A 27,474-nucleotide genomic window follows, 5' to 3' on the forward strand; every position below is an offset into this window, starting at 1 on the left:
GCTTTTGAGCCTGCACAGAATGCATGGATTGCATCGATATGCACATCAATATATCATGCTATGGCTCAATGTAATGGGATTATACTGGGGTCCACATAAAGGATTTGAGTTAAGCTGTTATAATTGCATTAGCCTTAAAAACTGTGCCCGTGTCGTCCATGTGTGTAATTTGTTCTAGGCTGGCCATTAACTCTTCAATGGTTTGTATTTTGATTCTGTGCAGGAACGGTTCTACTATGCAATTACCACTAATAGTAATCCTATCTTGCAGGTTTAAACTCATTTGAACTCCTGGTAAAATGTGTATGTAATATCATGTATCAATTGTGACTCACGAATGTTAATATATCCACAATCCCACCTCTATATTCCTCCTTAAAAAGAAAGTATTATGCCATAATACCCTATGAGGCGAAGGATACAATCGACATTTTTGACAAGAAGGTTTATTTATTATTAAAATAAATAAATAAATAAGCCATTATGTGTAAGGCACAAATTATATGTGTACAATTTCAGTCTTACTTTGGCGCCATCCAGTGGTAATACCAAGAATGACACTGTGGTAGACATCAGTAAACAGGTAAATCAGCAATGTATCTCTCTAATGTTCACAAGTGCTTCAGTTTTCTCAAAGTGACACTTCAGCCGTCAGAATAATATGAAATATATTATAATTATATAAAGATTCTACATATAGCTACTGAAAGCTTTTAGGAGTGAACGTCTTCATTCTGTGTTGCCAGTAATCTTCCCTCTGTAACACTAGTTTGTATATATCTACATGTTCTGTGTGAAATAAAGAACGGTTTTTAACAAGCTAGTAGTTTTGACCACTTGCTGATAGGTTAAATTATATTTGAAGTGGTGCATGACATAATCACTTGGATGTCTCTGAGAAACTGAGTGAGGGTGGTTGAAGTAGTGACTTAGTCATAAGTCTTTTTTAAATTATTGAACAACTATAAATATATTTTCTTAATCTTTTAACGACTTCACCTTACACAAATAGACAAAGTAACTGAATTTACAATTACAATTTCTTCTTTCAGAAAACTGCATAGGTAGTTATGTAGTCACTCATTCATTTAGATTGTACTGAATATATTTAGACATAGACCCCATTGCTGACACTAAATATAAACTAAAACAGCATTTATAGTTCAATTTATATTGGTTGTCGGAATATACAAGAAAAGGACTTGGTTCTTATTAAAACACAACTGATGCACATTGCTGAATGCATGAGTCACGCCCACAGCTTTAAAACTATGGCTAAAAGTTCTAACATGTAGGTAACTTTTGAATATCTATAAGGAGGGAATATAAGGCTATTAAAATATCTATATCTAATGGGTTATGGTTTTCATAAACCAAGTAGAACCTACAAGGAGATTATTACAATGTGTGCAGGAGATTTTAAAGTAGATTTTATATAATAAACGATGACTATAAAGTCAAGAATAGGAGAGTTTTAGTTAGAGGTCTGGTCCTGTGTTCGAGTTCGCCCATGAACGATGGAAGCGCGCTCCCGATACTTCAGGTGAATGAGAGGGAAGACGAGGAGCGGGATACGGTTCACTGTGCGTCGCATTAAAAAGGAACAATTAGAGGAAAATGAGTTGGGTTACGTCGCTTGGGGCACATGTTTTTATGACAACATATCTACTCTTCGTGATGGGATGCGTTGCACAGAAAGTAAGTTAACGTTTGTTCACTGCAAAAATAATTCACAAGCTTTATCTCAAGCCCTGTTGAGAGCCGTGCTCACTTGTGTAGAGAGAATGAAGCCACGAACTCCGTTCATAAATCTTCATAATTAGCAATTGTTTGCTTCTCGGCAAAATTACTGACCCCAATGAACTTGAGGCAAGTTGTTTTGAGAAAAAATGGGGAACACCTTTAAATTCGGCATATGTCTGATACACAAAAGAGCTCTTGAATTAACTACATTTGAAATATAATCCGCTTCGTCTGTTCATTCCACAAATGTGTACTACTACAATACAGGGCACCATAGTGGGCAGTAGCAAAAGGCGGTACGTAATATGAACCAATTTCGTTAAGTTTAAATTTTTGCACAGTTAATGTTTTTTTTGTTAGATAACATTTATGCCGAGTTTATCAGAAGACCAGCCTGCTTCAGAAAACGGCTTACCTCGTGTATTACAGTGCGGAAAGGTTCGCCTGTAAGCTATGGCAAATCAAATTTACATTTTTTTCAATGGAGTTTTGCGTACCTTCTGTTTGATAACAGAGCAGGACGTAACATTACCTTTTTAAAAGCGCAGGCTTACGCTGCTTCTGAGCTTACGAAAGTTGTCTAGGAACAAACTATATCGCATAAAGAGATCCCCATGCTGCCCATGAACCACTGTAAATTAGCTAAAAATGTTTTTCTTTAAAAGGCGGTTTGCATTTTTAGGGGGAAGGGTCAAGTTCAGTTTCGCAATTTTATTTTAAAAAAAAATAGCTCATGTGTCACAATCACAAACAGTGTAATATAGAAAAACATGTAGCCTATTATAGACAGAATTTTAATCACCTTACATCATGCTGGCTACTCTCGCGCACCTTTGCCTAACACGGCAAACTTATGAAAGTTTTGTATATTTAACAATTTCCAAACTCTGTGGCACACTATGTCCTCTGGGGCTTTTAAAGGGATGTTTTGATGGCACTTGCATGTTTTGATGTTATTGCACTTCACAGAGTCAGGGAATGGCATGCAGAGTCCAAACTGCTGAAATGAGAACCACACTGAGAGCATGTTAACCTTATGTTGTTGAACTTGTTGTTGTACTTTCATACTCATTGTAGCGAATTCCCAAGCCTTGCCTCTGACATGCAAGGAGTTCATGATCAAAAGTTTGTCTCTGATGAGCAGGAACGCAAACAGTGAGGGTTTGCTTCTCGGGCATGTTTTTCATTCAATTAGTCTGTCATTTATGTTGGACATGGTTTAGCTTCTTCTGTGGTGGACTCAAAGCTTACATATTAGTGAGGCTCACAGAGTTGTATTGTAACTATAGAGCTTGTTTTTTTGAGGTTTTAAAGTTGTTTTGATGCATCAACCTGTCACTCCATAATTTGGTTTATATGAATACCTGCACTATAAGAATGACTACACATGTGACTAAGGATGACAGGACTTGTTGATGAACGTTGTCAGCTGCCTAGAACTGTCATGTTTACATAGACAGGGGTAGGACTGGATACTTGCTCTTGAGGAAAGGAAGTGTAATGTCTCTAGAGCATTTCTTCATTAAATGGGATTTGATCACCATCACTGCATGTCCCTTGCAGTTTCAGCGGCCTCTGTTAGGGGAAGGACCTGACTGATCAACATTGTTTGCTGCTAGTGAATAGTTGTGAAAAGCAACCTAAAAGCTGAATGCCTTTCAAGCTTAATATATGCTATATGTTGTTCCTGTGGTCTTGGAAATTAAAAAAAAAAAAAAAAAAACCCCCAGCAAAATTCTTTAAATTCTCATATGTACTTAAAATGACTTATATGTACACTTACTAAAACTTAATTCACACATGGGGCAAGAGTGAAACACCTTCCTGCCCTCTGTGTTCCCTTCAACATCTCCTCAGCAGCTATCCCAAAGCCTTGGCCAATGGCTGCTATCACTGGCGCCATGACCAGGTGCTCAAGGCAGTTGTGGAAGTGGTCATCACAGCCAATTAGTCCAATAAACACCACCCCAGGAAGAAAACCATCCCTTTTCTCAAAGCTGGAGAGAAGCCTATTCACTACCACAGATAAGCCTACTTTCCGCAGCCCAATACTGGCAGCTGAGAGTGGCTCTTGGAAAACAACTAAAGTTCCCTGATCACATTACACAAACTAACTAAACTAACTAAACAAATCGTAGAAGATGATCATGTATGGGCACTCCGCCCATATAGATCATCTTCTAAGATTTTACCAAGCATGTGTAAACGCTGTCCGATACTCCTCCAGCAACTGGAAGATTCTGAGAATGATCTGGTGGAGAGGAAGAGTCGCCAACTAGTGGAGGTGTGGCAAGGGTGTTTGGATCCCCAAGAAGGAAAGCTCCCAAAACATTGAGCGGTTTAGAACCATCTCACTACTCGGCATAGAAAGCGAGATATTTTTCAGCATCTTGTCCTGATGGCTGACAAAGTTCCTTCTACAGAACAATTACTTTGACATGTTTGTACAGAAAGGTGGGTTCTCTGGAACACCTTGCTGCTTGGAGCTTACAGGGGCAGTCACACAGATCCTAAGAGAAGCAAAGGAAGGCAAGGGCAACTTGGTGGTCCTGTAGTTGGACCTCGCCAAGGCCTACGGATCCATACTGCACAAGCTGGTTGAAGAGGTTCTTTGCAGACAACATGTTCCCAGCAAGATCAATGACCTCATTACTATAACAACTTCCGGATGAGAGTTACTTCTGGGTCTACAACATCAGAGTGGCACAGGCTTGAGAAGGGAATCATAACTAGCTGCACCATCTCAGTCATCTTTTTCGCCCTCACCATGAATATGGTGGTCAAGTCAGCAGAGATGGAGTGTCGAGGACCCCTGACAAATAGTTGTGTGTGGCAGCCACCAATCAGAGCTTACGTGGATGATCTGACTGTCACAACATCATCACTCCCTGGAAGCAGGTGGATCTTACAAGGACTTGAGAAGCTCATCTCACAGGCAAGGATGAGCTTTAAACCATCAAAGTCAAGGTCCCTTGTGCTGAAGAAAGAAAAGTAGTGGACAAGTTCTGCTTCACAATATCTGAAACCACCACATCCCAACTTTGACAGAATAACCAGTCAAGGGCTTGGAGAAACTCTTGCAGCCTGAGGGACACAGCTACCATCCGCAATACCAGTGGAGACCTTGAGGCCTGGCTTACCAAGCTTGACAAACCTGAGTTGTCCAGTCGTTTCAAGGCTTGGATATACCAGCATGCCGTTCTGCCCAGGGTTTTATGGCCCCTGCTACTATATGATGTTCCTACATCAACTGTGGAAGCTGTGGAGAAGATCAGCGACTATCTGCAAAGGTGGCTTGGCTTGCCAAGGAGCTTAAGCAGTGCTGCTCTGTACGGGTCCACCAACACCCTACAGCTCCCCTTCAATGGCCTCACAGAAGAATTTGTGGTGACACAAACAAGAGAAGCCATGTATTACAGAGACTCCAGGGAACCTAAAGTAGTGGCAGCTGGCATTGTGGTCCACACAGGCAAAAAGTGGAGTGCTGCCAGAGGTGGCAGGTGGTTGCAGGTGGCAGAGGCACGGTTGAAGCAGAGGCTCTTGCTGGCAGAGCAGCTTGGAAAGGCAAAGGAAAGGAGTGACAACATCTCCTCCAGGAAGAAGTGTGCGCAGGCGCAGAGGAGGTGGAAGAAAGTGGGACTCAGTCAGCAAGGAGCCTGGACAAGGTGGGAAAACACACTGCAGTGAAAGATCGCTTGTTTGGATTTCTGGCAGGTTGACCTCTACCGTCAGATTCCTAGTCCAAGCTGTCTGTGACTCCTTACCAAGCCTGGCAAACCTTCACACATAAGGCAAGAGTGAACCGTCTGCCTGCCCTCTTTGTACTGGGAGAGGGTCCCCTTCAACATCTCTTCAGCAGCTGCCCCAAAGGCTTGGCTGATGGCTGCTACCGTGCTGCCATGACCATGTGCTCAAGACAGTTGTAGAAGTGGTCACCACAGCCATTCAGTCCAATGAACACCACCCCAGAAAGAAAACCATCCCTTTTCTCAAAGTTGGAGAAAAGCCCTATTCACTACCAAGACCGTGCCTACTTTCCACAGGCCCAAACTGGCAGCTGAGAGTGGATCTTAGAAAACAACTAAAGTTCCCTGATCACATTACACAAACACTCCACCCAGACATGATCATCTTCTAAGATTCTACCAAGCAGGTGATCATGTGGGAACTGGCAGTGCCCTGGGAAGAACACATGGAGGAGGCTCATGAGAGGAACCTTGCCAAATACCAGGAGCTTTCAGACTATGAACTAGCAAAGCATTCAGACTACAAACTACATTACCCTCTCAGTCTTCTGATCCCATATTCTTCTGTTTGTGATTTATGTTCGATGCAGCGCAATGTCCCCATGTTTGCCAGTGGCTGGTGTCATAACATAAAAGGATTATCCATGACACAGATCTCCACTAGGACATCAAGACCACATTGTCAGCCAGAAGCTCTGTGGCTTCCACCTGTCAAGAGTCGTCCTCTTCCGCTGATGGAGAATGAAGGCTCAGCAGCACAATTCTTAGAACTAGACAACAAAAGCCCTTGGTATATTGAATTGTCAGCGTCTCCAGCTTTAGTTCCTGTGTGCATAGGGTGCTCACTATCTTTGCAATTATCTGCCTCAGGGGGCACGGTAAATGATGGCTTTGTCCTCTGCTCCCCTTTTGTATTAAGTTGATTTTTGGAACAGCATAAACAAGCTTGGAATTTATTCTATCCCCCTCAGAAAAAAATGGGAGGCATCCAAGTCTTGTCAGTCCACAATTCAGCACTGTGGACAAGCAAGACTGAATTTGATCTTTGTTTTGCTGGTCTATTCTGTCTTTCAGAAGGTTTTATTTGCAATGTAAAGAGGAGACATTCATCTCTAATTGAAATGAGTTGTAGGACCCCAGTGAACTGTGAATTCATTTATTCCTCCCACGAATTATCTGACAACAGATACACACAGCCTATCAACAGATAAACATGTCACAGTGTGTCAGTGAGCTGTGGTGTGACTTTAAAGGCCAGGACTAGAGGCAGAGACTGAGTGAAAGTTGTGCTGTTTGTGTTGCAGCTGCAGTGGGTTGAACAACAGAAAGCAAACTTCAGTTGTAGCTACAAAAAAAGAAGTTGATGTTGCTTTGATTGGATGAGGTTTTCAGGTGAGCTCATATGACACAGAGTTAATGGATGATAAAAAAAAAAAAATTTTAACTTTCAAAGTAATAGCTCTTGTCTCTTCATTTGAATTACTGTTCTTTTCAGAATGTGAGAGATTACAATGCTATATCAGACTGAAAATCATTATAATCTTTGCTTTAATGAATTGCCTCTGCAGACAAAATTGTCATAATTTGTTAGGATCTAAACTGCAGCAGAGGTGCATCCTTTTTTCCAACAAGGTCATTGTGAGTGCCTCATATAAAACTGTTTAAAGAATAAGGTTGGCGGTGTTATATATTCTTCCTATTGTCATCAAATCCAATGAAAAGACCAAAAGCAACCTTGAATTGATCCTACTAACAAACGTCTGTGTTTAGAGCCTCATATATTTATGTGTGCCATAGAGTTTTTGTTGTCCAAAAACTATTACAAACACATCAGTGAGCCACTGGGTGACATGTTCCTTTGTTACCATGAACACACACACACACACATACACACACAGTTTTTTTTTATTTTGACTCAATCCCACATTAACTGTCCTTCTACTAGAAATACTCACTGAGAACCAACTGTGTATTAATCAACCCCTGATAGTAGTTAGTTGCACTATTTCTTCCTGTTTGAGTAACATTTGCTAAAACCTACAATGCCCAGCTGTTTTAGCTGTTTATATTTGTGATCTGATTTAAAAAAAAAAAAAAAAAAAAATTTACATCTTCAGGAACCAAAGGCTGAGAGCTACAAACAAGGTAGGGAAGAAGCAACGTATTGAGAGACAGACAAAGACATTGCTGGTTGTGGTCTTTTCATGGGATTAGTACCGTAACGAATATTCAAAAAATGTTGTCTGGCAATTTCGATGCTGTGATTGTACTTGGAAATGTTGTATCCATTTAGACTGTGATTGATAGCAGTGTAACTGTGTCAGTACAGTTCAGCCCTACGGGATTTGGCTTCTCACTGAGGTGTTACCGAAAGACTAATTATCATGGATGCATTTGCTGGATCACATTCCAAAATCTGGAAATGATTTCTCCAAATTGGTTGAAACCACCGTGGAGATAAGGTCATGATTCACCACAGGGTTCCACAGGCTCACTTTAACAGCCACCACAGCAGCACCAGCTCTTTCTAGAGGAAATATGTTAATAGGTTTACACCACAAACATGGAAGAGAGAGCCTGCATCTGCCTGTCCTGTTGCCCACCCAGTCATCTATCTTAACTTTTCCATGTAGAGACCGTCCCATGATGGCCCTGTAAATAAAATGTTGATCATACATGCTTTGGCTCAAAGAGGTCTTTCATAAGTCACTCATGATGCACACGGTGATGAAAACGTGCTGAGCCAGCGCTCCAGTGGCCAACGAGGGCGACCCTACAAATGCCTGGGCTTAATCAGGCCGCCACACCAGTTGTTTGTAAACTCACCCTGGACTGAACATTGACATCACAGGGGAGATATGTGATAAATCCTGGGCTCGAGTATCAGCGCTTTCCACAGCTGTGAAGGATGACACAAGGAGCTTCTTTTCTGCCACTGCTTGGAGAAATCTATCAGTGTACTTGTAGGGAGCTGTACAAAATATTAAACACAAATGGGGCATCTTGTTGATACTGAATTGCGGCTGCTTTTGCTCACAAAGTTGTCTAAAACCTTAAAATTCCTTTCTAACTTGCCTCCTTCCTTTTTACCTGCAACTGGATCTCATGAGAAAAGGAAGGGTTCCAAATATTTTCTTTATCCTGTGTACTTTGCAAGCACTGTCCTCTTGTACAGTATGTGTGAGGTCATGTGTCAGTGTATACTGTAAGACATCTGTATCTTTTTGTCCACCAGTAAAACTCATTTGTTGCACTTTGAACAATCAACAACTATCTCAAATTCTGTCAAACTATTTCATTTAATTACAGATAAGTGAAAATTAATTCAGCGCCGGCTACAAACTACGGGTCTACAGAGCTGTACTGTGTTGGTATCAGTACTGACTTGAGAAATTGAGTGCGATTGTAATGCATCCTGAGTGGACTGCTGCTGCCCAAGTACTAGCCTGTGAAGCAGTGTCACTTTTCTCCTCCAGTAAACAGGGCTGGTGAGGATTCCTGCCCCCTTTTGAGGGGCCCGCCTGCCTGTTTATGAGCCAGTCCGGGGCTGTTTGTGCATGAGGCAGAGAGTGTGTGTGTATGTGTGTGTGTATGTGTATGTGTGTGTTAACAGTTCTTCAGCAGAAGCCAGCTCGTGTTGCAGAGTTTTCACAGTGGTGTCGTCAGCCTGGGTGGTTTAAAAAAAATCCCTGTTACAGTGAACAGTTAGGTCAGACTGCAGACTTGTGTTTTTGTCAAATCAGAGCACAGACAAGTGTAGTGTTTTTTGGCTTGTTCACTTTTTTTTTTTTTTACAAGAGAGTACTGTTTTCCTTTTTTGTTTTTCTCATTTTTTTTCTGTCCACATGCCCCACATTTACATAGAATGCAACCTCTCATTGAAAAAAAATCTTGTCAAAATATTTTTTTTATTAGTTTTAAATAATCATATATTTTTTTTAAAACTATAAATATTATTTAAATAGAAAAAAATATATTATAATGCATAATAAAAAAATGTTATTATGGTTCTGGTACTATACAAACAAATCAGCTCCACGACATAACCTAAGATAATTTAAGTTGAAATAAAGGTGCCTCTGTGGTAATTAGACAGACATATTAACCCCATCATGGAATGTGATTGAAACATCTTTTCACCAGCTTTTTTAAAAAGATGTACTGACGCAAAATGGAAACGATAGAACAATACCATTTGTTAGGGGCCTCTCAGTTATGACAGCAGCTGGTCTGATGTTTCACTGAACAAGTCATTTCAGAGAGTTATGTGCTCAGTTGATCTACTTCTGTCCAGGAAAGCCCCTGTCAGTGGCACAACTGGGGCGCAATGACCAGCCGGCTCTTATGTAAACTTTCAGCTTGCCTTGTACTTATTAGCATCACTTCATTAAAATATAATCTGCCCTCCCCGTCGTGGAGTGGCTCACCAAAACGGCACTGCGGCCCATTGTTTTGCCATGAGAAAAGGCATCCTTGAATAATTAGCGGCCTGCCAGTGGAGCGGCCTGTGATGTAACAGAACTGAGATGTTTGGCATTATAAGAATGTCCCATTTCCATTCGACACTGTGGCACTTTGGGGCCCTTTCATGTGTAGTCTAGCATGCACATCCCAGGGTGGTGGGGACCTCCCGGCCGCCTCGTCCTGGTGGGAGAGATGACACAGTCTCTGTCCATGACACAGTTCTCTTTCATCAGATGTAGGATTTCACATCATTCAAGAGACTACTAATTTATAGTCAAGCATTATTTGTAACATCTATTTTTTTTAAACCTTTTTAAAGTTTTATTTATCCAGGGTAAAAACAGGGTGAGTCTTTGAGAAGAGAAGGTGAGGAGCAATTTTATGACTTGGATAAATGAACATGAATACTTTTTCTCAGTTCTGGTTATTTTTTTGCTTTAAAAGGGGGTATGTTGTCCTTCCCTTCCCCCTGTCATGCCCCCATATTGTGAAGTGGTTCCCCTCATTGCGCAACCTCGCTGCAAACATTGCGAACCCCAAATCGGCTTACTCTCTCTCTCTAACCTCAGCAGGAATGCCATTTGGCCCGTTCAAATGTCATCTGTGTAATTCTTTTCTGTAGCACATTAATTTCTAGTAAGTGAGTGGCCAGTACAAGTGTAACATGTCATGCTCTAATGCAATTGCCTCCAAATGTCAATGGAAAAAAACAGTGAATTACAAATCATAACAAAGGACTTTAATGATTTAATTTTTCATTAGTGTTTTGGAAACTTTAAATAATTCATATTCAATTTCACAGATTTTTAAAAAATATTAAGCTGAATATTAAGTGAGAAAACATTTCATTACATTTCATTATTATATATAATGTTAATTACATACCACAAACAGTTCAATGTCTTTGACAACAGTGCTATTGTTTGTAAATTAAATTAGAAAAACTATGGCTTTTACTGTAGTAAGCTGGTTAAAGCTATAATATGTAACTATTCTGCATTAAAATGTCTAAAAATGACAAGTCCTGGGTTATATATTTTATCTAGTTGTGTACTTACATTATCCCAAATGTTTCCAACAATTCAAACTCAGAGAAATCCGTAATTTTAATCAAGGTAATGGTCCATTTCATTTGGTCACTCTTTCAATGGTGTCATATCCCCTCTACCAAAGAGTATATGTGCACAAGATGATAATCACCTTGTGCGCAAGCGTTGTTGTGGTTGTCCGCCACAATGGCACCCACCAAAGAGTATACACATACAAGATAATACATCAGCGTTGTGGTTATCCACCAGAAACTGTTATAAATGGACTTTTATTAAGTTTTAAGCCACATTTTTGCAATAAACTTTTTAGATCTTGATCATTTTTAACTATAATCTTTTAACTGGATGAAGGATTTTAGTCATCAGATGTCTTGATCTTAAGTTATCAGAGAAACAAGCTGAGCAAAAGTTCAGTTTGCAGCCCCTCCTTATATCCTGTGTCCGCAGAACAGCGTCAGAGAAACACAGATTTTTTATGTGAAACAGTTTTATTCAGTGTTTTTAACAGTTTTAATCTTCGTGTACTTTTGTTTTGGAGAGGAGGAGACCTCTGCGGATTATTCGGCTCCTGATAAAAATCTCCTGAATGATGAACACTAACCGGGAGAAGCTGGTTGTTTAACATTGAAGACAACAACTCCCATCATCCCACACTATTTCACAACATCATCAAACTCTGTCTTTTTTTATTGTTTTGATTGAGAAGTTACATATTGTGCGTTTCAGACACAGGCATTTAAGGTCAGCCACATATTTTCATTTTGCATTTCTTGGAAATGCAAAGAGGACTGGCAAACATCTCATAGGCCATGGTCATGGTTTAGGGCTGTACTTTTGCTCACTGAAACTAAACTTAACATTGCATTCTGTACACAAACCTTAAAGGGAAGATTAAAATGTTATTTTTTGTATCTGTTATCCAACACCTTGTTGTATCATCAAAGGTATTTTTGTGATCCAACAAAATTCTGCTGTCTGCCTGAAAATGTTTGCCCGGGATGAAACCAATGTTTCCAGTATTTCCACAGACCGTGGTGGCCACCGGCAAGGCTTGAGCAGTGAATTTAACGTAGCTTCCAGGGTAGAACAAGGGTAGAGTGGAGTCTTTGGAAATATCAAATTTAAATGGTGGTTTTGCCCTCAGCAAGCATTTTATGATTCTGGGTTTTTCAATTCAAATAGACATCTGTCAGATCACAAAAAAACTTTGGAGATGCAACCTATTCTTGGATAACTAGGACAAAATAAAGTGTTTACTTTGCCCCTAAAGTTTGCGTAGAGAATGCTATGCGACAGAATCATGGAGTAACACATGGAGTGCTGAAGTCACAGATAGGGCTAAACTAAAACTCTGAAAAACTGCTACTAGAATTGGTAATCATCTGATCATCATGTAATTTAAAGAGTTTGAGAGAATACTGGTTGAGCTTTGGAGCTGTTACTTATTCAGTCTTTACTATACAGCATGATTGAAGCTAGGTGATAATTTTGATCTGCTCTTAAATTCAGCGTCTTTCTGCTTAACATCACACAAACGTAACAGCTCATCTCTTTCATCACATACACACATACTGTATATTTTCTTTAGTTACATGGGTCGTGTTGCCCTCCTTACCCTCTCTGACCTCCAATATGTCTGTAATATGCTGTGGCTTGGCTGTCAGCTGTATCAACTATGGAGAGGGCTTTTTGTTGGATCCCAGTGACCTGAGGGCTGAGCGAGTGGTCCTCTCTTCCAGTCATGATTTAAAATTACATGTAGATTTTACTGATTAAAATATACTGACTGAACTGAATGCCTTTGATAAACGCATTCAGACAGGGAAAGATGGTCCATGGAGCAATTAAAATGCCTTTCTGGCTCCATATACTTTAGCTTCTCTTGTGTCCCTGTTGCCCTCTGTCTCTCCTCCCACCCCAAACTGCATTCTCAAAGCGATCTCTTATGCTTTTAGCCCAGTCCAAAGCACAAGTGTCCCCCGCGGGTGTTGGTGTGTTACCTGTCTGGCATGGGGGTCTGCCAGTCTGGGTCATTCCCACAGTCCAGAACTGAGGCCAACAGGAAAGCTCATAAACACACGGGCCTCCTGCAAAGGTCTGGTCCTGAGCTCCCTGGCCCAGCCACACATCTGCCTCTGCTTAGGGCCCAGGTCCCCCTACATCCCCACACACCTGGGAAGAATTACAGCCAGCATGTTTGAAGAAATACCCTCCCTAGGGTTACCCAGGCAGGCAATACAGGAAAAACACAGGCTTTGATATAAAGGCGGAACTGCAGGGTTGAATAGTTCAGTTTCAAGCTGGTTTATGTCAGTGAGCAATCAGACTTCAAGTCGAGTGTATTATTTGCTGATAGGTACTTTGGTTGTTTGTACCTTTGACATAGAGAACTTAATCACCTAGTGGCCGTTATTGAAATACATGACTCATCTAAGAATTTAGGCTGAGTGTAATATAATACTGGTCAACACTTCTAAACATAATGCCGAAGAAAACCATGAATGCCAGCATGAGTGGCATTAATTGTTACTCTGAGAAGGGATGTCATTAAGTGCCTAATTTTCTTTGAAATTGGTCATTGTGGAAGTTACCTGCCTTAAAGCAGATTTAGACTTATGACACAACTAACTAAATGTGATTCATATTGCAGGTGTACTTTGACTGTGGTGCCAAGGTGGATGTGGTGGACGTCCAAGGCCTGATTCTGTCCCCTGGCTTCCCCTACAACTACTCCTCTGGGACACACTGCGTTTGGCAGTTCTTTGTGCCTGTTGATTACCAGCTTATTCTAGAGATATTTGACTTTGACGTGTTTGAAAGCCATGACTCTGCTGCACAGTACTCTGCCATCTCTAATTTTGAAGAGGAAGAGGCAGACGAAGAGGTGACTTTCATGCCTGGCAGCTTAGCAGCAGATGAAATTTCATCAGCAGATAAAGATCCTTTGCCTCAGAGTGGTGGGGCTGTCACAAAGACTCAACAGTCCCCTCAAGACAGTGAGGTGAAGCAGGTGGTGGTCCAGGAACAGTCCACAAAGATGGAGATCGCCAAAGTCTCAAATTCTGCCAAAAGATCTGCAGATGCCTCCTCTGGCCTAACATCACCATCTTCCCCCTCTCTCCTTCTCCTACCTGTGGCTGTGCATCCTGGAGAGAGGGCCGTCAACACCGCCTCCTCGTCTCGCCTTAGGGTAGACCTCAACCCCAGTTCTAACCCGAGCACAGCTATGGAGGAGACCACCCTTGCCTCGCCACACTCCACTGACACTCCAGCCGTGAGCCCTGAAACCCAGCAGTCGGTGCTCGACGCTTGCCCCCACGATGTCCTCTATATCTCAGACCTCATCACCTTCTCCTCCAGGTTCTGTGGGTCCAACCGACCTCCTAGCAGCCAACTGGTTTTCGGGTCTAGCCAGGAGATGGTGGAAGTCATCATGGAGCTCATTACCACCACCCACTGGGGCCGTGGCTTCGCTCTCCTCTTCCACTATCACAATCTGACCGAGCCAGGGGGGGACCGGCATGCCTTTGCTCCTACAGCCAGCAAAGTAGACTCTCTGCTGGCTGCTGTGAGTGGAGCTGCCTTCTTCGCTATGATACTTACAAGTGCCCTCTGCATCATTTTCAGGTAACAGAAGTAGAATAATTTTCTTTAGAAACACAAAGAAAATAAATACAGACAAATAGATTAGCGACAGTAAAGTGAAAATTTAGCAGACAGTCAGAAAAAGTGTTGCAACCACCAGATATTTTGCTTCATCCAATATATGACATTTGACATCTATTAGCCACCAATGAATTGCAACAACATTATGAAGTCTGGATTAATTTGTGGATGCTAGTTGTTGTTAGATTTTATAGTCACATTTAGCACCAAAAGGATCCATTTTCATCATTTTTTAAGACATTTTACAATGAAATGAATGCTGTAACCACCATAAATATTTCCAGAGTTTCAGTCTTATCTAATATATGGCATTTCTTTACTTCTTCCTTGATTATGATTGCCAATAGTTGTTATAGGTGATAGTCATGTTTAGTGCTGAAATATTAGTTGACAATTAATCATTCAACTTGCAACTTTTCATTTTCATTATTAGGGTTTTTTATGCTTTTGGGTTCAGGTTAATGCTTTGTTACAATGGAGTAGATATTTTTCATTGTTTAGTGCATTTTTAGTATAACTATCAATCATTTAGAATAAAGCACATTTTCATAATAGAGAGAGAGAGAAGTTCAAGATAAGTCCTCTGAAACTCCAATATTTTTTTCAGTACAGAGAACAGGCTGGTATGTGTGTTTTGAAAGTCAGAAATCAAGTCACATTTGTTGAGTCATGAATGTTAGCCCCTTCGCGGTATACAGTTTTGTGGTGATCTTCTGCTAAATAACAGCAGAACTTATACGTATTGCACCTTTACCAGGTTTTGTGATTTTTGATTTTTAAAAAAAGGAGGTAAAAGCTAGTGTAATGTTTTATACAATGCAAAATTGTTTAGCAACCATAGCAGTTTGGCTCAATGGATGGCAATGTTGGCTGGCCGTTCATTCCCTCGCTTTGGTTCAGAGTAAAATATCTTGATAAATATTGGATGGATGCCATGAGATTTGACTCTGAGATATTCGTAGTCCCCAGAGAATGAATCCTAATGGCTTTGGTAATAAACTGACTTTTCATCTAGCTCCACCATGAAATTGACATTTTTGGTTTTGTGTGAAATGTCTCAACAACAATTAAATGGACTGCTATGAAATATTGTACAGATATTCAAGGTCCCTAGAGGATGAGACCTAATGAGTTTGGTGATCCCCTGACTTTTCATTTATAGAAATCATCAAGTCAAAATATCACTTTTCCTAATACTTTGGTTTCTGACCAAATACTTACAAAACTAATTATAATCTATCAGCCTCACCTATGTTTTGTGTTAGTGCTAAACTAAGATGGTGATCATAGTAAAGATTATACCTGCTAAACATCAGCATGTTAGCATTGTAATTGTGAGCATGTTTGCATGCTGATGTTAGCATTTAGCTCAATCCCTGCTGTGCCTAAGTACAGCCTCACAGAACTGCTTAGTGTGGCTAGACTCAATTAAATAAATTACAGTATCTGGTTCTTGGATAAAACCTTCAGATTCTTGTTTTGTGCTATGTTTTTGAAACTTAAACCCCGTTTAACTGAGTTCCCAGTAAACATTCTCCTGAGAAAATTCACAAGTCTTATCTTTGATTCCTCCCATGAATGAAAATGGGCTAGTCTGACAGTAAATGCACACACACACATAGATGCACACACTCGCACATACACAGTCACCACTTTGTTATGTTGACTCAGCTGGAAGCCTCAGTCCCTGATGTGGTGACCCTTGGTGATTAGTTGGGTTTGGCTGCAACTGTGCGGCTTCCTTGATGTGGAGCATTCTCACCATAGACAGCGGGGCATTCAAGGTACAGCACCTGGCATCGATTCCAGCACACAAAAACACAGAGGCTGCATGAAAGTGAATGGGCGGGGAAATGGGGAAAAAAGGGACAACAAGGGAAAGTAAAACTCAATGTGTGCACTGAGTTTGGTACCGCTAGCATTGTCAGACAATCAAAAGGTATAATTTACAAGCTGTTCCCTCTTGTCCATCCCAGGGGACAATGAACACAGGCATATTGGATAAATTTTTAGGTTTGTAATACTATCCGTTCTGACAAAATGACTGTGTAACCCTACTGATCCAGATGGATTCAAAATCCAGGAAGTTTAGATTTGTGTCGGTATAAGTATTCAGCTTGCTGTGAGAAACACCGCAGTTTATTATGATTTGTGTTCATTTCAAATACAGCTCAGTGTCTCCAACTCATCCGTCAGGCGCAGTAACTCCACAGGTTCTAACTATTAATGACAGGGAAATTTGAAACACATGTTCAATAAAATGAAAGTGTAATTAGCAAGAACAACAACCCAAGTCATTCAGAAGCCAGGAAATGCATTACCATGAAACTTCAAGCCCATGAGCAACCTTAGTAGCTGTTTTTTTTTTTCTTCTTTAGTTGTTCCCTATTAATTTAAATGAGTTCACAGAAATCATGGGAAAACAACTAGCCTGGCAAGCTAGGCGCAATCTCGCAAGTTTAAAGCAGCAGTGAGATTAACTCCCAAGGTCCCCTCTGGACAGCCAAAGGTGGATGAGAGCCACAGCAGGGGTTGCCCTCAGTTGACCGGTGGCTGGTAATGGGCTCATTCAGCTGTAAGAGTAAATTTTAATAAGTGGGTACTTGTTCAAGTATTTCTGCATGCTTCATTGGGTCATATGGAGTTAAGAACAACACAGAAAAGCGTGGATTAGCAGGTACAAATATTGGATATTAAAGAGAATACAGATTTCCACAGTTGTAAAAGAGTCTAATATCAACAGCCAAAAAGGTGCCTTTGGAAACAAATAAAACCTGTATTTGGCCAGTGGAAAGTAAATGTGTATCACTCCCTACCTCCAGCAGCTACAGACACTTGTTGAGTAGCCATAGTTTAGTAAAAGTGCTGGATATGGTCAGAATCTGCTATCACACAACCTGGAAATGGATATCAGCGGTGAAAAAGTGACAATAAAGCATCTCTACAGTAATGCATAACAATGACAGCTCAGTAACAACCACTATGTGAACAGCTGGAGGCATTTGAGTGAATGCAAGATTGTGGTGCATCTTGCTCCATCATCCAACACCACAACAAAGCAACTATTGAGAGAGAAATGGCCACGGGTATGTTGGAGCTATTAGTATTGAGTGAGGTGGTTACTATGTCAGAAAGCTCTTTTTTCAGTACAGTTGTATTGGGACAGTGTCCATTTTTACATTTCTGGTCAAATTGTGAACACCAGAGGGACTTTATACTTGAGAAAATACTGCCAAGAGTGGAAAAAAAATAGAGGACATTCATAAAAGCTGGTTTTCGGATATGTCTGTAATTATAAACTGAATTGCTGTGGTACTTTATGTTTTCCAGACCCAAATTGTGTCCAAAAAGAGACAGCTCCTGCGCATCCAGCAACTCTGAGGTACAGACTCTTTCTTCCCATTTCTTCCTCTCTTTGTCCTGTCGACATGTCACTCTTTCTCCCCTCCCCTTCCTGGCTTCTTTTCTTTATTGCTTTATTTTTCAGTCAGACATTCCTTTCAAGACAGGGATTTACCTGGGATCAGTGGATATTTCTTTTAATATTCTCTGCGACTGAAGCCAACACTGTCCACTGCTTTAGCACAGAGCTTTACCACCTCAGGTTCATATCAGGTCACAGAGGTTTGAAGCAAAGATTGATCTACCTGATGATGGTGCAGGAAGAATAGTTTGAAATATTTCTTGGATTAAATTGCATCATAGATTTATGATATGTAATTAAGATTGTGGAAAATGGTAGCTTGCCATTATTCAGTTTCTTTACTCTGATATCTATAAAACTCTTGTATTAATTATATCAAAGACTATTAGATCTCATTATCTGTGTCACTTGTGTAATATTAACAATAACATATTTTCTGACCAAAGTAAAACACCAACAATAAATCTCTACACATTCGAATGTATTAAAACCTGCTTCCACAAAAGAATATTTTAATAAAAGGATCAGTTTACCCCAATGATCCTATTTTCTCACTGACTACTAGTTATATTCAGTCATGCAGATAGTTCTGGTTTTAGGTTTCTGCCTTTTGATTGATCTGCCTCAGAAAGGTGTGCTGCCACACTGATTTCACAACAGGACTTTACAGGGTGTTAGAACACACACACACAAACACACAGAGTAAGAAAAGTCAAAGGCAAAAAAAAAGTCCAGCCTCAAAACGGGTAGAATTATCTTTTATACTTCAATTAATCTCATCTAATTCATTCTCTTGAGCAAATGTATACACATATACACATTATCATTGTATCCAAGTAATGAACCTTACACCATCAATAATCAATAATACCATCTACATATATATAGTTAGCCTATATACATTTTAAATTCATTTTAAATTAACAATAATTAAGAATTTGCAGTGATGACTGAAAGAAAATACATTATTAAATAACAGAATAAAATAAAATGTTTGAATAAAAGTCTCCTCATATTAGAAATAGATAAGATGTCACGTCAGTGTGATTTTAACAAAAAAACCCAATTCTATCACAGAGTATATATTATATATCCGCATACTTTAAAAAAATAAGAAAAATATTATGATAGGATATTATTTTTACAATAATACCATCATAATATCTTGATTTTGAGCTTGAATTTGTGTTGATTGCTGCCTATTGGGAAAGGCTTCAGTCCCTCCTGACCCTGCAAAGGAGAAGTGAGTATAGATAATGGATGGATGGACTGATGTCACCTTCATTGTAAACAAAGCACTGCCAATGTCAGGTTTTGGGGCTTGATTCCCTGCATGGTGTGGTGCTGTGCTGCAGGTGCCAGAGGGAGTCCAGAACACTGGGGCAGAGGTCAGCGAGCTGCAGCTGATGGCTGAGAATCAGACCAACCTGGTAGCAACCACAGAGCAGGACAACAACAACGACAGCTCCCCACACACGGGTGAGAGAGACACACACACCTGCACGTACACATGAATCCACACACACACACACACAGACTGATATCGTATTGCTAAAATGGACCTTTATTTAAAAACATAACAATTAAAGGCATTTATGGTAATTTCTCTGCACTGTTACTGAACTTGTTCAATCTATATTCTGGTTATCTCATGCAAACTTGTAAGATGTACTGTATGACAAGGAATGCACCAAGAGGCCCCAAACCCACCAATTGCACATCATTGTAGATGTCATTCATTTTTATTTATATTTACAAAACATGTTTAGACTTTTGACTACAATAATTTCAGGAATGATAATAATACCTTCAGGAATATAAATCTGCCAATAATTTATTTTCTGGCAAAGAAATGATCTGATAAAGTTTTGGTGCAGGAATTCAAAAGTGAAAGCCTGGGTTTTGAGGAATGTGCCTCAATGTCTGTTTTTCAGGACATGACTTGTCAATCAGACTGAATTTTCTGTTGATCAGTATCTCTAGGTGGTGGCCCTTCTTTATATGTTTGTCTTTGGTAGTTATCACTGCTCCTGCTAACAACTCAGTTCCTCTTCTTTTTAGTCCAAGCAAATTGCTGCTGCTGTATCTGGAAGTTCCCTTTCCTGAAAGGAATTTCTTTAGGAAAGACTTACCCAACACCTGGTGTTGAAGCAGCAAATATAAGCGCTTTCATAAACTGGCTATAGGTTGAATCACTATAAATATGTTGCAAGTTAAACTTTTAAATGAAAAACAAACTGTGCATGAGGAGTCTGGGTTGTTCTGTAAAGATTTCAATGGAAAGGAAAATTGCATTAGTTTTGAAGCAGCACACAGGCTTGATCCTGGAACAATCCAAAGGCTTCTCTTGCTCTCTCAGTGGGACTGAACCCAGGCTGAGAGATTTGTGGGTTGTGGCATTTAACCCACAAAGCAGCCTGGGAGTAGTTTGAACAACAGGGGAGTATAGTCCCCCTCACTGTGTGCTCCAGTCATGGTGGCAGGAGTTTACACCAAAACACAGAGCTTAAAAACGGTGAAGGAGTTGAGATTAGCGTGCTCCACATGTTGTTTCACTGAACCATTTAAGTTGCAGTTCAACATTATAAAGCTCTACAGTGCAAAGAGACATTTACTAGTACTTACTTAAAGGACCGGGCAGCATGAAAACCAGGTTGAGCATTTGAATAAATTAAATGTATTTTGATTAAATAAATTAAATTTGAATTTCAATGGTAAAAACTATAAGAATGTACAAAGTTTAACGGTACACATATTGTCACTAGAGCAACACTGTGCAAATACTGCTTTACCAATGCCACACTGAAACTGTATGAGCAATGATCAAAAATCAAAAAACCTTCTCAATATATTGTAATGCTAAATATTTCTTTCTCTATTTCCTCAGTCAGTGCTGGTGGTGACATTTCCCAGGATGCAGAAGTGGACCTGTCCTCCAGCGGTTTGACTGAACTGGACCTCGGTGCAGATGAGGTGTTCATTGTATCATCCGCCCCCAGCCCAAACAGGCTGCCCTTCTCCCCTCACACGGTGAGACCCAGTTTAATACAGTTGTCTGTGCTGTAGAGCTCAAACAGTCTTTTTTTCTTTCTTTTTTTCTTGCAAAAAATACCAAACATTTTCTAATTCTAGCTGTTGTTGTTTTTCACCATGGGCTTATTAAAACTGTGATGGGCATTTTTCACTGTTTTTTCATTTTGTAGACCAAAAGATGATAAATCAATTAATCAAGAAAATGATTGGCAGATTAATGGATAATGAAAATAATCATTATTTGCTAAACATTCAGGAGCCGTGAAAATCTTATTTGTTATAATGAATAAAAATCCTGTCCAGACATATTTTAAGACATATACAAAATACTTCACATACTGTACTTCTTCACATACTTTAAATACTCTATTACAAATCTGCTGTAAATTCCATTCTCAGTGTATGTTCACTGGAGGCTTCAGGTCTCTACATCACACTTGCATGAGCCACATTCTGGACCACGGCTGGCTTCGAAACTAGTTGTGATGTCACAAAATCATGCTTGTACGTGCATTAACGAGGTGAACACAGAGAGACTTTCCCCACTCAGTAGATGAAAACAGCCTTCTAGTGTCACACTCTTCACAGTGAAGGTCAAACATCCAAGTGAAGTTAATAAGCAATAAGCCAAACACATTTTTGAGCGGAGGGAGACTTTAAAAATGAATATTCCTTACTTGTAAAGTTGTGCAGGTGCACAGATCTTCTTTCCCTCCCTTGTCTTGGTAAATGTGGAAAAATGTCCTGTCTTAAAATGTAGCCTTGATGCTATACAGTGAAGTGTTTAATCTCACGTCCAAACTCTCAGTGGGTGATCCCTTCACTCTGGGGAAATGACCCCTGAACCAACAGAGGTGACAGGACATTCATTGCTTTGAATTGACCCAGTGTTCCTAATAAGACCAACACCATTTTATTGGCGTACGCGTGGTACAGTCTAAACCTATGAAAACTACAATGGCATACATGGGAAATGAGGATAATTAAAAGATGGGAGGAGCGGTGAGGATGAAGCAGACGGTTCGACCAGGCATTTTTTTCTCTGCTCTCTTTTCTATTCTCTTGGAATAAGAGTTGGCATAAAACAGCTCTGGCAGCTTTTTTGAAGGACTGGCAAGCTTTTCTGCAGCCTAGGCTAATGGAGTATTATCTACAGAGCCAGATTCCCAGCTCCAATTGTGTGTGTGTGTGTGTTTGTGTGTGTCATGCACGCTTTGGCACACACTGTGTGGTCTGCCTGTGTGTGTCCTCGATGCAGACGCCCATGTAAATAATGTTTGAGAAATGCTGCATGGGCTAGCAGTGGCAATGGTGACTGAAAAACACCAAATCATCTTGCCAATGTTGTTTCCAAGTGAACTTCCAGGTTAGCGTGGTGCTTTCATGCCACACACCCCCAAATATGTAGTTGTGCATTAAGCCATGAACCCCATTTGATAACATTTTGTTGCTAAGTACTGCAAATACTGTAAAACCTTTCTTGCTGTAGGTGGGGTGATGAGATCAGGGCCAAGTCTGCGTTAAACCTCAGGCACCCATGGAGGTCCTCAGACCCCTCTTCTTGAACCGAGGTTTTTTACGCGACTTTGTTGTGTGGCTGATTTGTCACCTAAAAGTAGTCATTGTGTTCGTGGGGCTTTAGTGACCAAAAGAACATTTTATTTAAACCCCGAGCTAATTCTTGTCTAGACAAAGCTAGCTGTTAGTGACTCTGTGGGAAGGATTATTGGCTCGATCTCTCTCTGATGGGTGCAACCCCTAAAACCTCCACCCGCCCCTGATTAACAGCAGCTGACTGATCAGGAAGGATAACGTGGCCTGCGCACATCTAACCTGTCGATCACAATTAGCCTCTCCTAGTTGCTCAAGCAAAGATGACTTATACGGGGCTCAGAATAGTGTCGTGTCCCCAATTGGTCATTTGATGGCAAGAGTTGTGCATACACGCAACTCCACAAATGTGACTGAAACGGTTCCAAAGCCCTTCCTGTTCACTTGACAGCTTTAATATACTTAATAAATAATGAATGAGTTTGGTACGTGAGCCACACACGCTCAGCTGGCTGGCTGTGTGGCTGAGCGGGCCAAGCTAATCAGTACAGTTCCTTCTTGTTAATCCATTAATGTAGTACACAACACAGTCTGTGGGCAGAAATTAAGGTGTGTGGAGGAAACGGAGCAGGTGCAACCAGCAAAGTGGCAGCTAGTCAGGCCCTAAATTCCCTAAAGAATATGTTGGGTGGGATTAATGAATTGAGGGCAGTTTGGATGAAGGGATGCCTCTACCTGTGTGCCGATTTTGACTGATGTCAATTAAATATGTTAGCCAAAGGTCACTACTTGTCTTACTGTATACAGAACTGATACCTCCTCCTTGTTGTCTGATAGTATTATCCACCCCTTTAAGGTTTAAAAGGAGATAATCCAGTGCTGTTGTTGCTATCTGAGCCCAGTCTTTCCATCAATGCTCAATACCAAAGATGCGTGCCTGATTCAATAACAAGCCCCTTGCACAGTGCAGTTCATTGACCATTGTAGCTGCAGTTGAGTGCTTGAATATAATGCCACCTCTGATATGTGAGCTATTTATGTTTTGTGGTCGTCTTCTTCCTAATTAGTTTGTTTATCCTCTCTAGGCCACTCTTGCTTTTAAAGCCTTGTTCTACAAGGGAAAGTGTCTGCCACACACACGTATTTTTTTCAGCATCTTTTTGCTTGGTATTCATCAACATATTCTCATATCACACATAGATATCACACAGTCTTCACTTCTGGACACTGAGCAGTTGGGGATCATTTACAGGAATGATAAAATTATAATTTTTCAAGCAGCAACAGCTCAGCTGTTCAGCTCAACTATGTCTTAATACAATCTACTGAGGCAGCAAAAGAACTCCAATAATGTTGGCAGTGGACATGCTATGCTCACCTGAAAACCCTCTATTGTTGCCCTCTGCAGACAGGCCCAGGCTACTCATTTCAGTCTTTACATTTAGGCATTCTGTGTTTCTTAGCAGCGGGAGAGGTTTCTGCGGCACAGTGACACCGGTCCCAGTCCTGCAGGTGACTGGCCCTCATCAGACTCTACAACCTCACCTACTGGCGTCAGGTCCGCCAAGGATGGCAGCAGCAGCTGTGCCAGACCAAGAGCATGGAGCGTACGCACCTTCCAGGACTTCCTCCCTCCACTGCCGCAGCTGCATAAGAAGTGGTGCAGCTGGAACTCCACCAGTCCCTTCACCAAGCTGGTGGACAGCGTCAGTATAGAACCTTTGCTGTGTTTTCACATCCAGGACCATTTATGGCATGTGAGGTTGATGAGGAGTGTGTCAGGGTGACATCTACTTAGTGAACAAAGAAGCAGTTTATTGGGATAATTTCATGCTTCCAACATAAATGATCATGTCTCAAGCATTGCCTTGATATGTATTGTTATTTGACTTAATGGGTTAGTTTGCCCAAATTACATAAAAACACATTTTCTCACCTATGTCTTATGGTATTTAACTATGCAGATAAAACAAGTGTCAACATTATCCAGAGTCACTAGGACATTGTCTCTGGAAGATAGTTTACTGTTGATTTTCTTTAAATGCAATTTTGTAATGCATTGAGCAGCACAAAAGAAATTTCATTCACTTCCATTATATTGAGGATGTGGCAGAAATCTCAGAGATGGATATCTCATGCCCTGGATAAATAAAACCAAAACTATCTGCATGGCTACCACTTGGGAAAAGTAATAAAATATGTTTTTTATAGTTAGGTTGAATTGTTCCTTAATGAAAATTCATGAAACAGTCGAAATTTCATTTGAATTAACAGATTATTCTGTTCCTTTGTCATTTTTTCCATTGCTTAAAGGAGGATTTACAGTGACTGCAAAAGTCATTCAAGACCTGTTTCCTAAATCGTCAGCATCTTGGCTATACATTTTATCATTAAATTATTAAATGATCCTTGTTTCCTCTTCTTACATTCAAGCAATAATATTTATGTGTTTTATTGGAGATGCAGAATGGTTGGCACCTTTATGCCACAAGAGCCTTTTTTGCAGCAGACATTCTGACTTGTCAGAGTATGAAAAGCACAGTCGTAATGTATGACATTAATATTGGCTGCATTCTTTTGAACGGTTCACGTTACAAAGTCCTGGTATTGTGCATGCTGACTTGCAGGCATGGCTTCCTGGGACAGAGCCACTGTCAGTGTTATTAGTTAAACCTGTGCTTTTCTTACTGTGACAAGTCAAAATATCTGATGTAAAAAAGGTCTGCCGCTGAGGACAAACTGTCCTATATCATTCCAGGCTCCATCCAGTCTTGTAGCTGACTGCAGAGGAGAAGACAGCAGGAGAGTCTTCTCAGATGTTCACCTGGAGGCCAAGGCAGACAACAGCACCATCTCTGACTCATCCATCAGCAATGCCTCTTACCCACTTGCGCAGCCTGCCCAGAGGCAGCGGCGTCTCAACTCCACCAGCAACCTGCGGCGCTCACGCTTCACAGGGCCTTGCTTTGGCCTGCTCTCCGGTACGGCAGACCCAGCAAAGGCCTCCGGGGTTTCTCTTACCCAGGGCTCCCCATCAGAGCCTACTTCTGGCTCCTCTTCCTCCACCCAGTGTCAAATGGAGAGTGGCCAGGCTGGAAAGAGGCGGGATTTCCCTGGCGAGGGTGATCACATCAGTGTGCCTGTGTTTGCCATCTCTGAGGAGGAGGACCGGCAGCCTCTGGTCTCAGCTGAGCACCTGGACCAGACCTCTGCCTCCGCTGTGCTGAATGGACTGGTTAGAGGGACATATGAGGGGAAGAGGCCTGCCATAGCAACCACCAGCCTTAGCCCCCAGAGCCAGAGGGCCAGACCAGAGTGGAGGCCATGGGGAAGCCAGGTGATAGGAGGGGTTGGTCCACTCCCTTCCAACTCGCCCACCACCACAACCGAGTCAAACACAGTCAATGACAGCCAGCTTTCTCTCAGTCAGTCAACAGTGCTCTGCAGTGTGACCAACCAGATGTGACCGGACGGGGCCTGAAGATGTTGAAAAGAGCAGGGACTCTGGTGGGCCAGTTAAGCATTTCTGAACTCTGTTAGTGTCACTTTCTTTAATATATAACCTTCTTTAATTTCTGAAATCAACTTTTGCAAAATTATTACTACATATTTTGTAGCTTCCTGCTGGAAAATATATTCTTCTAACTCTGGCTGTTCTCTGTTTTCGATTAAGTTGTGTTTGGACAAAGATGGAATAATATGCTGCTTACAATGCCAAGGCACTGACTGCTGTGGTATCATGTGTTTAAAAATGATGACTGATTGCAACCATGAACAAAAAAGTATTTTTTGAATGAGTACTCCATAAACCCCAACTCTTAGGAACACTTCTTAACCAGATTTATTAGCCAGTTTGATGCTTTTCAGTGAGTTATAATACTCCAACCATTGCACTTTGCTTTCAATAGCTCATTCATTGTGGATTTTGTGCTGCCCTGTGCCAATGTTCTGCTTTTTCTTTAATATTGGTCTTCATGTGGCTATTTTTTTAGCGCAGGCTAAGACTTATTACCCAAAAGTGTTCTGCAGAGCATAGATCATACATTAATATCAGTGTTGCAACAGTATATACATGTGTACTTCTACAGCTGATACTGGATTATAAAAGGGAAATCAAAGTAATGTAAAAGCATATACTAATGTACACTATTAGAAAAAAAATATAGCATAAAGAATTAGCAATCACAATAGTATTTAAAATGGGTTGAAATGAATTAATGTAAAGTTTTAATAAAGACTGTCATTCACATGTCGTGTCCTTCATCTAACAAAATGTTAATCAGCAGGAACCTCAAACATGCTAATAGAAGCTTGTGCAGATCTTTTGTGTTGAATCCTGCCTTCAGTCAGTTTGTCTTTAGCAAAGCTGGAAATATAGATGCAAAGGAAGCAATTGAAATCAATCATATAACAATTGTTTTCATTAGCGATTCATTTGCTGATCATTTTCTCGAACGATCTTGTGGTATAAAACATCAGAAAAATATCCCTTACAATATAGGATTGTTTGTTTTGTTCAACCAAAACTCAAAGATAAATATATTTTGTGTCATAGACAACCAAGAAAAAGCCTAAACCAGTGACTTTTTGGCACTTTTACTTAAAGAAAGAAGACAAGCAATCGATTATTAAAATAGTTGATTGATTTCCTGTCCAATTATTCTTTTTCATTTCAACTCTAATAAATATACAAAAAATGAAGAAAAACAGGGCTTTAGTGTATTTACTTGAACACTACTTGGCACCAGGTGACACTACAGATTCTGCAGACTCCTCGTGAAGTTGGGTAAGAAAAGCA

At 40.6% G+C, this 27,474-nt stretch overlaps 1 protein-coding gene across 3 annotated transcripts; it reads left to right on the top strand.

The window, feature by feature from the left end:
- Positions 1 to 1,494: 1,494 nt before the first annotated feature.
- On the top strand, positions 1,495 to 26,923 carry si:dkey-112e17.1 (uncharacterized). Of its 3 annotated transcripts, none has more exons than XM_067603389.1 (7): positions 1,495 to 1,543; positions 13,653 to 14,629; positions 17,999 to 18,050; positions 19,448 to 19,571; positions 20,980 to 21,122; positions 24,140 to 24,382; positions 25,435 to 26,923. In XM_067603389.1, the coding sequence occupies exons 1-7, from the start codon at positions 1,511 to 1,513 to the stop codon at positions 26,140 to 26,142; spliced, it is 2,280 nt and encodes a 759-aa protein (XP_067459490.1). In that variant the 5' UTR covers positions 1,495 to 1,510; the 3' UTR covers positions 26,143 to 26,923. The 3 variants fall into 3 exon arrangements, with proteins under 3 accessions (XP_067459490.1, XP_067459472.1, XP_067459481.1); XM_067603371.1 differs by lacking the exon at positions 1,495 to 1,543 and adding an exon at positions 1,550 to 1,698; XM_067603380.1 differs by lacking the exon at positions 1,495 to 1,543 and adding an exon at positions 1,550 to 1,698 and having other exon boundaries at positions 24,143 to 24,382.
- The last annotated feature ends 551 nt before the right edge of the window (positions 26,924 to 27,474 follow it).

Source organism: Thunnus thynnus, chromosome 2 (assembly GCF_963924715.1).
Source record: "Thunnus thynnus chromosome 2, fThuThy2.1, whole genome shotgun sequence".
Lineage (NCBI taxonomy): Eukaryota > Metazoa > Chordata > Actinopteri > Scombriformes > Scombridae > Thunnus > Thunnus thynnus.